This window comes from Lemur catta, chromosome 9 (genome assembly GCF_020740605.2).
Source record: "Lemur catta isolate mLemCat1 chromosome 9, mLemCat1.pri, whole genome shotgun sequence".
Classification (NCBI taxonomy): Eukaryota; Metazoa; Chordata; class Mammalia; order Primates; family Lemuridae; genus Lemur; species Lemur catta.
Window position 1 is genome coordinate 16526932 of NC_059136.1, and position 13632 is coordinate 16540563.

The 13632-nt window shown below is 43.8% G+C and overlaps 1 protein-coding gene across 1 annotated transcript in view; it reads right to left on the reverse strand.

The window, feature by feature from the left end:
* CHSY1 (chondroitin sulfate synthase 1) overlaps nucleotides 1-13081 on the reverse strand; it is a 66559-nt gene extending 53478 nt beyond the window's left edge. The window contains exon 1 of the mRNA XM_045560591.1: nucleotides 12748-13081. Within this exon, the coding sequence (XP_045416547.1) occupies nucleotides 12748-13073 (326 nt within the window). The 5' untranslated portion in view covers nucleotides 13074-13081. The remainder of the gene's footprint in view (nucleotides 1-12747) is intronic.
* Nucleotides 13082-13632: the final 551 nt, after the last annotated feature.

Sequence of the window (13632 nt, forward strand, 5' to 3'; positions counted from 1 at the left end):
ACTTCATTTTCACAAAGGATATACTCCTAAGAAAAAGGATGTAGAATAAACAACAGAGATGGAACAATTATTTTAAAGAGAAACCAACTCCTCCTATGAAGGGACAAGTCCTTCTGCAAATGTGCATGTGCTGCAACATACACAGCATGTATGACAATCTACACGTACTCTTCTACACCGTGGTGATGTCTGGAGGGCAGACAACTTCCCAGCACTCCTCAAGGAGCCCTTGATGCCTGCTCTCATTATGCAGAAATGCTTTCTGCTTGGCAGTCACAGCAATTCTTTGAAAATGTAAATCATTTCAGTGTTTGGCACATGATAAAGGTCAACAAATGTGTGGAATGAGTCCTGCCCATTCCTGTACAATAAGTGACTTAAAGATGCCCTATGTTTTCAAAAGGGCAGAAATCATTTCTATGACCTTCTCTTCACTTTCCATCAGCCACACTAACACTTCCCACCATTCCTACATGTAGGAGGAAACTGACTTAATCAAACTACAAGAGAACAACTAGAGGCAAAATTCACAGGTATGCTGGAGTTGAAATATACTACCATTCGTGGTACTTCTGAAACATAATTTAAAGCTAAATTGTCTGTAGCATCTTACCACAGATTTTAAAAGGATAATGAAGAAAATCAATTTAACTTTAGCTATAGCCAATACATACTCTGCTTAACATGATTAATAAAACAAACGAAGTTCAAAGTAGTACTAAAGCAGCCAACCCCAGAAGCCATGAAAATACTAAAGCACCATGATATCATTTGGGAGATGGGGTAGGAAGACAATACCTGCCTTCAAAGGAACAATATACTAAAGAGACAATCTATAGCATAACGCTTAAGAGCACAAGCTCTGGAATCAGGCCACTGATGGGTGAGAATCCTAACTCCACTCTGGGCAAGTTACTCTGTGCCTCAGTTTCCTGACCTGTACACAGGGGATAATAATAGTACCTGTCTGCTAGTGTTGCTTTGAGGGTTAAATGAGTCATTATATGTAAAGTGCTTAGAAGCCTGCCTGGCACTATGTAGGTAAGATTGATTATTAGGGAAGATAGGAGTTTGCAAACAAAATAAGGTAGTGAAAGAAAAAATAGGGGAAAACGGGAACGTGTGGGCTGAACATGGAACAGTCAGTCTCAAAGATGAGATGTGGGAGCACAGGTACTGCGGAAAATGTTTCTCTCATTTCTGGCTAAAACCCTAACCCTCATGCTATATATGAGAATTTTCTTTTACTATCAATCTCAGACAATGTTATAGCGTAGGAGTCTAAGACTTTAAATTTTAAGAGTGTTTTCACTTTAAAATACCATAATCTTTCATATTAGACAGAGGATCAAAATTTACTTTCGTCTAGCCCTGCTTCCCACGTGGCCCCACCGGACAGAACACAGCGAGGGGAGCTCTAGCAGTGCAGCCATCACAGACACAATGAATGCCTCGACCATGACTGGAAATGGTGTAATTTGTCCAAGAAGGGAAACCAATTAATTTTAAAAACAGACAATCTAACCTCAAACCATCCTTAAAAGCCTCTCTGCAGTTTTATGGTAACTCCACCCAATTACCATCTATTCCTTTTTAGGTAACCCAGGGAAAAACCTCATGTTGTCCTTTTCTGTTCTAAATGACTGGCGGTTTGAAAGAAATCTCTCAATATGAAGTCTTTGTAAACCCTCTAATCTTTGAAATTGTGAACTTTTCAATTAGGGTGCCTTTAGCTTAAATAGCTCCACAAAGTGAAGGAGTTGTGGGACATAAATCATGATTCATCATGCTTAGGAAGGAGGAGGGTATGCATTAATAACATCACAGAATTGACGGAAATGCTGCTGCAGAAGCAAGCTAGCCCTCCTTCTGCAACAGAGACAGGTTCCTTAATTTTCACAAGCAAATGTCCACTTTGCCATCAACACATTTGTTACCAGAAGCAAAGAGCTCTTGCTTAACTGAAACAGCAAGAGTATTTGCAAATGCCCTTGCCAGAAAGCTCATTTTCAATGGACTGATATCTGACTCTTGCTAAAGCCCAGATAAGACAGTTGAAATCTGAGAGTGCCAAGCGAATCTTCCATTCCTCTAGGCTGCTATCACTAAACCAAGTTAAATCACAACAGTCAAGTAACAAGGCTGGACTGATAGTAGCTTAGCTAAGGAATGCCTTTGCTGACTTAGGACTTAATACCATAGTCTCCATTTCTATACAGCAGCATTTTAAGAAAAACTACATAAAATACATTTCTGTACAAAACTCTATCTACAGCATGACTGTTGTCCCGGGTATATATTTCTAATACATGGGTAAATTTAAAAACCAGGCAACAGTACAGACTTGTGATGTAGCTTACTAAGGGAACAAAAGTATACATACAAAAATAAAATAATGTACAACTCCACCCCAGAGTATTCACTGTGGTTATTTCTGGATGGGGGAAAACAGAAGTGATTTACTTTTCTTCTTTGTGTTTTCTAGATTTTCTAAAATTTCTGCAACAGGCATATTTAGAGTTAGAAAAATGTTATCTGGGTGAAAGTGTTAAGCTAACAAGCAACCAAGAAAATCAAAAGATTTGACAACAGGAAACTTTTTACTTTTGTGATAAAAACATTTCTTTATCCAATGAGTTAAAACTGAAGGAAAAATGGAGTAACATTGAGTTCTTTCTTTTGTACTTTCTAAACTTTAATAGTTATACTCATTTTTATCATTTAAAAAGTGAGGAGATTTTCTAGGAGTTCCCCCAAACCACTACTACATGTGTTGTCTGATGGTTACAGAGTGGTAAGTGTAAAGGAAAATAACAATCTCAGGACCACCCCCCAACAACTGCTTATGCACAAGGGAGGTCAAGCCTGGAGGCTGAGTCATGCAACACCCCCTCCCAATTGAATAGCTGCTACTAACATTACACAGTAGCCAGATACCCAAGGAAGGGTAAAGGGCCTTGGGCATCTATAAGGACTGCCACCATGGGTCATTCATATGGAAATTCCTTGCTGGCCTCCCATAAGCAAGGACATGCAAATTATAACTTTAGGTCTAGAGGCTAAGTCTAGCTCCTAAAACTAAAGTCTTTTCATTCTATACTAATAATGTTTAATATAAGTTTATCTTCTCAGGTACAGAACAGAGACAGGACAAGATCATTCTTCTACCTACCCAGGGACATCTGCATAATTGACTCTTCCTTCCCTCCCTCTTTCTCTTCAAATTCGCCCTTCAAAAAACAGTCACAGATTTGTATGTGGTTTGTGTTTCCCAGCAAGTCCTCAAACTTTGGCTTAATAAACCTCCACCGATTGCAATCTTCGCCTGAGTCACTCATTTTGGGTTGTCGTAAGTTTGAAAGGACTCATGATAAAATCATCTCAGAAGGTGGAGTCAAAGAAGAAAGGGAGAATATAGGTTTTTCTTTATAAAACTGATAAATAGGAATTAAATGTATATATAGTTGTCCCTCAGAATCCAGTGGTGGTTGGTTCTAGGACCCTCAAAAATACCAAAATCTGCAGATGTTCAAGCCCCTGACAAAACGGCGTAGTACTTGCTTATCACCTAGGCACATCCCCTCTAAATCATCTCTAGATATTTATAATACCTAATACAATATAGTTATTATACTGTATTGGTTTCACCTGTATTATTTTTTTATTGTTGTACTTTACTTTTTATCAGGGTTTTCTTCCAAATATCTTCCATGTGAGGTTGGTGGAATCTACACGTGTGGAACCCTGGGATATGGAGAGCTGACTGTATTTATATTCTTCCCTGTCACAGAAAGGATTTAAAACACCTTAGCCAAAATTCAAAGAGAATGAGAAAAATAAGCAAGAAAATGAGGCTGAAAGAAAACAACAGCAGGAAACTCCAGCAAGGCAAGAGGGGCAATTCCTGGCTGGGGCTGCCCTGCCCAGCTCTCCACCCAGTGGCATCTCGAATCCATCAGAGCACTCTCAGGATACCCACTCCAACTGGAGTGAGAGCACGTGCCGAGACCTAGTTGCCCTAAGGTGATCTACGGATTTGCTAAGGGTGGGCCCAGATTCATCCATAAGCTTTCCAGCAGGCAGCCAGGAGAAGTCACAGACTCTGTCCCACTATTCAGGGTTAAGCATAAAAACTACTTCTCCCCAGGGCCATGGTACAGAAAGCAGGGCAGATGTGACGGCTATCCTTACAGGAAGTACATTTTGATGGAGCAGCAGTTTTAGTTCATCCTCCCAAAAAAGTACATGGAGCGCACTATGCTATGCTGCCAGTCGGAGCAGCCATGGGCCTTGTGAAAATGCAGCGGTCTTCCAAGGCTACCAAGTGATGCCATAGGCCTCTCCTCAGCTGGAAGGAATGCCCCCTGGCATAATGTTGCAAGCATTATTCAGTCCACCATCTCCCTCCTTTGCCTTGGTCCCAAGAGCTCTACGGCAAATGTATTTAGCTGCAGTTCCCCCTTCCGTGTTTGTGGTTTCCTCTTTTAAAATCTTTTAACTGCTTCATTGTGCATGTTCTTATCATGTGAACAAATTCAAATTCTTTTTGAAAGTAAGTGAGAAAATATAATAGAGGTGGTGGGAAAATTATTTTAAAAGAGAAATCAAATTATACTCTTTATTGTCAATCCTAAAAAATAGACTTAAGGGGAAATCAAGCATTTGAGAGTCTGTCTTCTCTCTCAATAAAGCTGTTGGCAGGGTGGATTACAGTTTCCCACTTCAACAACAGCCTGGGCACTAGACCAGAGGGCATTTCCAAGTATTAAGAGCTACGAGGAGCCTGTCCTTTGAGCCTAGGTTCATAGCAAACAATGGGAATATTCATCATCTATAAACATGCAACTAACTCTTAATAATATACGTGGAAAAAAATCTAAGTTTTCAAATCTAATTCTAAGAAAAAAAAGTCAGTGTTGTTTAACGCAAACAGTAACACCACCCCGAAATTATTCTGGCCAACCTCTTTGTAAACCACCATCTTCCTGGATCGAGGCACCACATGGTATCAAGCCGCGTGACAGCAGCCAACGGCCACCCTGACTCTAAAGCCTCCACTGGCCAGCGTATTGGCTTTTCCATCCCACACACTTATCTCTCAGGTTATTAGACACATTTCTTTTCCAGTCTCTTGGTTGCTGATAAGGCTGAGGAAAGAGTCATCACAGATAAGGACAGCAACCTTACACACACTTCAACCACTTCTACCAGCTCTTTGTCTGCCTGGTCTGGCGACATGAAAGCCCAGATAAAACCTGCCAGTCAAGGGCACCTCTGCAGTGTTTGGGCTGGATTTAACTGAAGGCCAGAAAACTCGATTCAAACATTAGCTTCTGAAACCTGCATTCTGTGTCTGGATCCATTTGCTACACTAAATCCTGCCCATTTGTTTGCAGGCATTACTGTCAGAAATATACAAAACAAAGTTGAACACAAAATCAGCCTTTGCACCTATGATCAACTTACAAAACCAAAACTTTTCCTTTTTTTTTTTGAGATAGGGTCTCGCTCTATTGCCCAGGCTGGAGTACAATGGCGCAGTCATAGCTCACTGCAGCCTCAAACTCATGGGTTTAAGCAATCCTCCTGCCTCAGCCTCCTGGGTAGCTGGGAATACAGGCACATGTCACCACGACTGGTTAATTTTTCTATTTTTTGTAGAGATGGGGTCTTGCTCTTGCTCAGGCTGAACTCATAACTCCTGGCCTCAAGCAATCCCCCCGCCCTGGCCTCCCAGAGTGCTAAGATTATAGGCATGAGCCACCATGCCCAGCCCCAAACCACAACTCTAATGGCATTAATAGCTACATTTTTTAAATAACCTTCAGGTTTTTGGTTTAGAAGCACCGATTTGACACCAAATCAGGGCAGACTGTATCTTATTTTTAATCATCCATAGGCAAAAGTATTTGTCTACAGCAGTCCCCAACCTTTTTGGCACCAGGGATTAGTTTTATAGAAGACAATTTTTCCACAGATGGGTGGGGTGTGGAGGCAGAGCTCAGGCAGTGATGCCAGTGATGGGGAGCGGCTATAAATACAGATGAAGCTTCTCTCACCCACTGCTCACATCCTGCTGTGCAGCCCCGTTCCTGAGTTTCATGGAAGACAATTTTTCCACAGGACTGGGTGGGAGATGGGGATGCAGAGCTCAGGCGGTGATGGGAGGCCGGGTTCCTAACAGTCCACGGACTGGAGCCAGGCCATGGCCTATGGGAGGGACCAGGTCTACAGAAGATACCTTGTAGCTATAAATGCTTCAGAAATGACAGTGAAGACAGACAGCTTTCCTACCTTTAAATTGTAACTAAGTTTCTTCTTTCCCTAATTCCCTCCAGAACCAGAAGCCAAAAAGGTATCCACAACAGATGGAAGCACTGAATATCTACATTAAAATACAGAAAGTGAAGCCCTCACATCTCAAATGCAATCACCTAATTCTCCCAAGTATCACCCAGAAGCAGGAAGTTACTGGGTGAATATCTGAGGAAAATATAGTTACAGTAACCAAGTAAACGTGTTTAACCCTACATTTCAGGACAGAATTACGTGTTACTGAAACAACAATGACCCCAAGGAGCCGAGGACCAACCCGCCCTCTGTGCCCAGTAGTCCCCTGCAGCTCCAGTTTAACACACTCACAATGGAAAGCACAGTTCTTCTCCAAAGTTGTCATCTCCTTTTTGTCTGTCTCAGTATAGCTTTTTTACTAAATAATTGTTCATTGTAGAAAAACTAGGGTATAGTTTTAGAATATAGAAAAGCACTAAGAAGAATATAAAAGATCATTTAGCATCATGGTGTGTATATTCTTTTATTCTTTCTATGCTACACAAACACATAAGTTTATTTTGCTTGATTTTACACAAAAATGGCCTCATACTAGCCACACTAAGTTACTACCCACTCTCAAATATATTTTGAACCTCTCTTCATTTCAATAAAAATATTTCAGCCACACCATTTTTAATGGTTAGAGATGTAGATTACAGTATGAATGCATCAGTTAAATTGACTTTGGTCCATATACCTCCTAATGCAAGACACCTAAGATACCTGAAATTTCCATTTCATATGAATGCCTTTTAGCACATCTTTAAATTCCTCTGGAAAATTTTCTAGAGGAATTTCTAGATCTCAGGAGAGATGCATTTTAAAGTTCTTGATAAAAACTACCAAAGTGCCCCCCAACAGGTACCAGTCTGTGCTCCGGCCCTACTCCAGCTCCCCCTCTCTAACAGTAACACTGCCAGACTGATCTTCTGAAACACAAATCCCATCAAGCTATTCTCCTGCTGAGATATCACCAACAACTCTGGACACTCACAATACAAAGCCCAAACCCCTTAGCCTGGCACACAGACCTTCCCTCCTGCCTGGCCCTGCAAGTCCCTGCCTACCACTCTGCCACCCACAGCCTACAGCCAGCCCCAGTGAACTGTCCTGTCTCTCATGACTTCACTACTTTTTGCTATTTTATGTTTTAGGAAACATGCAGTTGTCTCTGCTTAAAAACTCCTACTCATCCTTCAGGACTCAGTAGGGGGAAAAGGGTGGGAGTGTGGGTGAGACCCTTCTTGACGCCCTTCATACACTGAGTGTAAGCCTCTTTCTTCTGTAACTCCCACGGTAATTAGCCCAAGCACCTCCAGAGCCCTCATCATGCAGTACTGTCATTCATTTCCTTCCTAGACTATGAATCCTGCAGGGATTGGGGCCCAGTATTAGTAATCTACTTTCAATAAATAATAGCTTAATTAACAGACAGGGAAAAAAAGTGAAACTGCCAGTTCAATGAAAACACAATTATGCATACTCCTGTACTGATAACCATGGCTATCTCTGGAATATTCTGTTTCAGTCCATCAATATCTTGAACTATGACATAAAAAAACTATACTCTTGCTCAGGGCCACATTGTTGAGTAGTCTTCTACAGGAAATTCATAACCTGAAATGGGTTGTGCTCCAAAAGTTCACTTACGGATTGATTATTTGGATTTTATAAGCAAAAGCCATCTGTGTAAATGTTGCCAAATTGGATTCTATCTAAGAAAGCGAATAATACTCTAAACTGTTTCAAGATAAACATGGTTTACTTAGCAAAAGAAATAAGGAAATGAACTCAGATTTATAAGGTAGGAGGAACTCATTAAGGTTGGTAAAAGGAACAGTCTGCCTTCATTTAAAGCATTAGGAAGAGGTCATTAACTGATATAACAGTATCTTGAAACAAGATGCCTACATCTAAAGCTAGTGCCTCTCAAACTTTCTTCCCACAATCCCCTAGAGACTGATGTTAATCTTTAATGTTGCCCTTTATCACCCCTTTCTTCTGAGAAAGTAAAGAAAGAACAAAATTCTTCCCCATCTTTAGCCCAGGGGAGGTAAGAACCAAGACAAACAAAATGTGTTGGATTAGCTCAGTGTTCTGAGCATAAAAATGGACCAAAAAGCTAAATATGTATGCTTTTTATCAAAATATTGATTTCAAAAAAAATCTAAATAGCTTCAAAACTCTTTCAGCAAGAACAGGTAAGTGTAGCCAAAAAATGTTTGAAACAGATGAATAACAAAGGGGAACTTGTCTACCGGATATTAAAATATTATTCAACCTTTAATAATTCCAATGGGTGGTACTGGCACAAGAACAGACAGAAAGATCAATGGAACAAAATAGAAAGTCCAAAAACATACCCAAGAATTCTGAGTATGATGAAGATGGCATTTCAAATGGGTAGGGAAATGAGAGCTTAGTCAACAGACGGTACTGAGACAATGTACTACTTGGGGGAAAAATAAGATTGAAATGATTTCTATCCTTTCTAGAATTAGGGAAAAAAATGTTACCTTTAAAAATCTCTCCAGAGCAATAACTTTCTGAGCTTAAGGGGCAAGGGCGGGGGAAGCCTAAAACAGAAAGGGAAAGATATCATGTTTACCTTCTGAATATCAAAGAATATAACTAAGAAAAAAATTTTAAACATGGGAAAAATATGAACTGCAGGTAGTAACACAAGATACAAGGAACCCAAGGGTTAGGACAACCTGTCACTAATTAGCATAATAAACTATTTCAGAGGAATCATGTATCCTATTAAAGTGAAATTACCTAGAATACAAATACTTCGCAGATTAAGTCAAAATAAGTTATTTTATGTTCATTTGTAGAACCCCAGCTACCCACCTCCCTCTCCTGCTTAAACCCTCCAGTAGCTTTCTAATTCACTTACTTAGAACAAAATTCCATGAGACCAGATACTGCTGGCCCATTTCCTTTCATTTTTTGGCCTTCTTGGGGGTTACTGCCTTGGGACTTTGCAGCTCTTCACTTTGCCCTGCACACTCAGCAATGATATTCACTCAACTGGCTCCTCATTACCAGACCTCAGCCTAAATGCCACTTTCTTCAAAGCCTTCCCCAACCACCTAATACAGAGAGAGGACACCACCCCACCTGCCCTCACTTACCCTGTTCTATTTTCTCCACAGCACCCATCACTTGCTGAAACCCTTTTTTTAAGTGTCTGCCCCTCCCACTAGAGAACATGAGAACAAGCATCTGTACTGTTGTGTCCCCAACACTCAGGGCCTGGACCCAGAGGGGCCATACATGTATTTGCTTTACAAAGGGATGACTCCTAAGTGCATCTAAACATTTGAATGAATCAGATCACTCCTATGAACTTAACAGCTACCATGCCTACTCAGGGCCTATAGAAGTTAGCCCTGGCTGGTCTCTGACCTGCTACACTTACATTTTAAAGTCTGTTTCTTGTCTGCTGTCAGCTATTACTGCCCTGCTATCTCTTGGTGGCCCCTACCCTGACCTCAAGCATATGGCACATCTAGAAAGTAAAAATACTTAATGATGGGGCTACTCTATCACTAAAGTGCAGTGACTTTAGTGCAGACAGGCCTATTTCCTTGGATTTTTCAAAAGCTTTTTAGCCCCTTTTTGGATTTCAGTTCTTGGAAAGAAGAGATTGCTAGTTACTAGTTCCCAGACCCAAATTTTGACATTTTATATCCTACTCATAGTGCCATCTTACTAAAAGTGTTGGCATTTCCTTCACCCATAACTCAAACAATAGTTTTGTTTTTAAAAAACCAAAAACTGGAGTTTTTTATAAGAGTGAATTTGTTTTTTAGGGAAAATGTAAAACTGAGCACATCCAGTTCCAAACTAGAGTTCCACCTTGTGCTAGAAGATTCAAGCTTACTTTTATACTAATCTGTGCATGGAATTGCCACTTTAAGAGCTCAGTGTGGACTTTTGGCCCTGGCAGCAAAGCACAGCAAAACCGTAATCATAAGTTATACCCTATAACCTCCATCCCAATTGAGGCCTTCCCCCAAAGTTCCTTAACTTTTTAGCCTTAGGCTAAAATCATCTTGTGCCATCTCCCACAGCTAGTCTAAACACAGGGTTGACAAGCAGAGATGCAGAGGACCCTAACTAGCAGAGTAGGCCCACCCCCAGGCTCTCAGTACAGTGACTTCTTGGATGAGAAAAATAAAAGAAAACGTATGTGAGAAAGCAGAAAGAGTGACAGGATGCTGTTTCCTGCTGTGTTTCTCAGAAAGACAGGTGTCAAAAAGAATGGAGAATGGGTCCAGAGGACAAACTGTATTTCTACTTTTCAATGCCTGAAATAAACAGTGAGATAAAAGCTTACATCCAAAAAAATATGAGGTAGGAGATGTGTGAAAAAGGCCAAAAGAGCAAGCATCAAGCTCAGGCTTTGGGATAACATTCCCAAGTATAAAATAGTGGTTCTAGTTTGTGTTACATTTTCTGAGTATTGCTGGTGTATCAGGATCTCCGCTGATTTGCATATATTGATTTCATAACCATGAAAATGCAATTGGACGGGGGAGTCACCTCATCTAATATTTGAAGTAACTACTTTGGTCATTGCTCCCAAAGTTGTGATTTCACATGGTCTGTCACCAAATTGCCATCGTATGGATTTATTTGCAAAACCATGCTGCACACAACTTATAAATCTCATCCTCAATTTCTTTTTTTTTTTTTTTCTTTTTTTTTTGAGACAGAGTCTCACTTTGTTGCCCAGGCTAGAGTGAGTGCCGTGGCGTCAGCCTAGCTCACAGCAACCTCACACTCCTGGGCTTAAGCGATCCTCCTGCCTCAGCCTCCCCAGTAGCTGGGACTACAGGCATGTGCCACCATGCCCGGCTAATTTTTTTTGCTATATATATTTTTAGTTGGCCAGATAATTTCTTTCTATTTTTAGTAGAGACGGGGTCTCACTCAGGCTGGTCTCGAACTCCTGACCTTGAGCGATCCACCCGCCTCGGCCTCCCAGAGTGCTAGGATTACAGGCGTGAGCCACCGCGCCCGGCCTCATCCTCAATTTCTGATGTGGCTGTTTCTCTGGTCAAAAAGTATGATTCACATAAAATTCCAGGTAATGCATGGTAGGTCTGCATGAGAGCCCTAATCTGCTGGTTCCCAAGTCATTGTATTAGTCTATATTCACATTGCCTGTATTCTAAACTTTTCAGCCACTCAGGACCCTTTCTGGCAACACATGGACTTAAGCAAGATTCTAATGAAAACATGCAGGAATGGAGATCAAGACATTCAAAGGGCAGCCATTCAAGAAAGCTCTTTCACGTTCTTTCTCAATCCTTTACTTCCTCCCTTAAAGGAAGGGGAGAAGCTATATGCTTTTCCCCTCACAATATCTAACACCTGAAAATTCAGACCAGGACTAGACTTAAAAGCTAAAGTATAAAGGTACTGGTTATAAATTAAGAACAAACAGCAACTAGCTTAGCCTTGCTCAGCATTGACTGCTCTAAAATTTCATTCCCAGAACACTCATGTTCTAAAACCATTCCCCACGTTGGTTTGTTCTGTGGCTGGATGAAACCCAAACTGCATCCATAAAGTGTTTCTATACTTCACACATACAAAGTTTACATCAAATACCTTTACTGAATCTACAACCCTCTCCTACTTTAAATTCACTCCAATACAAATCTGATTCTAACTATGTCAGCCATTCCAAAATCATCTCCCTTCTAAAGACTACTTTGGCTAATGCTTTTGTTAAACCTGAACATGATTCCAGCCACCTTCATGACTCATGTGGCCAACCAGGTCCCAATTATGGATAAAATGCATACACCACTAAACTGAATTAATTAACAGCGGTATGCAGTCTTCCACTGAGTCCACCATAGGCCAGGAACTGCTTTTCTCCAAGATTCTCTTTCTCTTTACTCAACAGACCCCGGTGTGGTCCAGTGTGCACTCCCTTTCATTTGCAGGAAAAGCTCTAGAACCAGATGAATTTACACGGTCTCTCGCTTTGCAAGGGCAGAAGTGCGAGTTTTAGAGAATCAATACCACTACCACCACGACCACAGGTACTGTGTTACGAGTTTTCCAACAACCTTAAGGGGGAGACACAATCAGTCGGGCCCTTTTAACAAAAGGGAGAGCCTAGACTTGGAAAACTGAAATGTCTTGTGGAAGGTCAGGGTGAGAGGCACACCCAGAGGAACCACCCTAGTCCATCTGACTCCGAAGCCGATGCTCTCGAGTCTTGCACTCACCATCTCTCCTCTGATCTCCGCTGCCAAAGCCCGGCATCTCTCGGGAGACACCAAGATCCCAAAGCAAAAGCGGGCAAAGGCGCGAGCCCCGGGAGGACCCGCAGGGCCACCCGCTGGGATGTTGGATGCAGGAAGCGGTGCCCGGGAAGCAAGGGCTCACCTGTAGGCGGCCAAGGCGCGGGTCTGCAGGTATTTCTGGGCGGTCATGACTCCCACGAAGAGAAAGTTCTTGTCCCGCGGGCCGCCATCCGCGGCTGAGCCGTGCGGCCAGAGCTGCGCCCCGCGCGCATCACCGCGCGCCCCGCCGGCCTGGGAAGCCGCCGCCGCCGCCTGGCCGGGCCGGCAGCCCTCGGGGCTGGCGCGGCGCCGTGGACCAGCTCGCTTCAACTCGGAGGCGCGGGGCAGCACCAGCCGTGAGGCCAGCACGAAGCCCAGCACGAGCCCGAGCAGCACGCTGAGCCAGGCGCGCCGGCCGCGCGCGGCCATGCCCACGCCGCTCCGCCCGCCGGGCCGCCGCCGCCGCCGCCGCCGCAGGCTCCGCGCGCCCTCAGCCCGCCGCCCCCGCCCGCGGAGGCCAGCCCGCCCTAGCGCCGCGAGGCCCGGCCCGGGCAGCGCCGCGGCCGCCGCGGGCCCGCCGCGCCCATCGCGGCCCCCGAGCCGCCCGCAGGCCCTGCGCCGGCGCTTTGTTCCGCACGCCCGCCCCCGCCGCCGCGGCCTGCGCCTTTAAGAGGGGACCATGCCCGGCGCGCGCCGGCGGCGGCTCGGGCGCGAGGCGGCGGTGGCGGCTCCTCCCGCTCGCGCGCAAGGGCGCGGGGCCAGTGCGACGGCGACGGCAGTGGCAGCCGAAGCCGGGCCCCCGTCCCGCCCTGCTCGCGTCCCCCGGCTGGCTCGGCTCGGCTCGCGCTACGCCTGCCCCCGTCCTCTTCGTGGCCGGCGCCGCCGCTGCAGCAGCACATCCTCCGGCTTAGCTCGCCATTGCAACAGGAGCCCCTCACGTCACGCACAGCGCGTTATGAAGCGGCCCCGGCGGCGGCGAGCCGTGGCC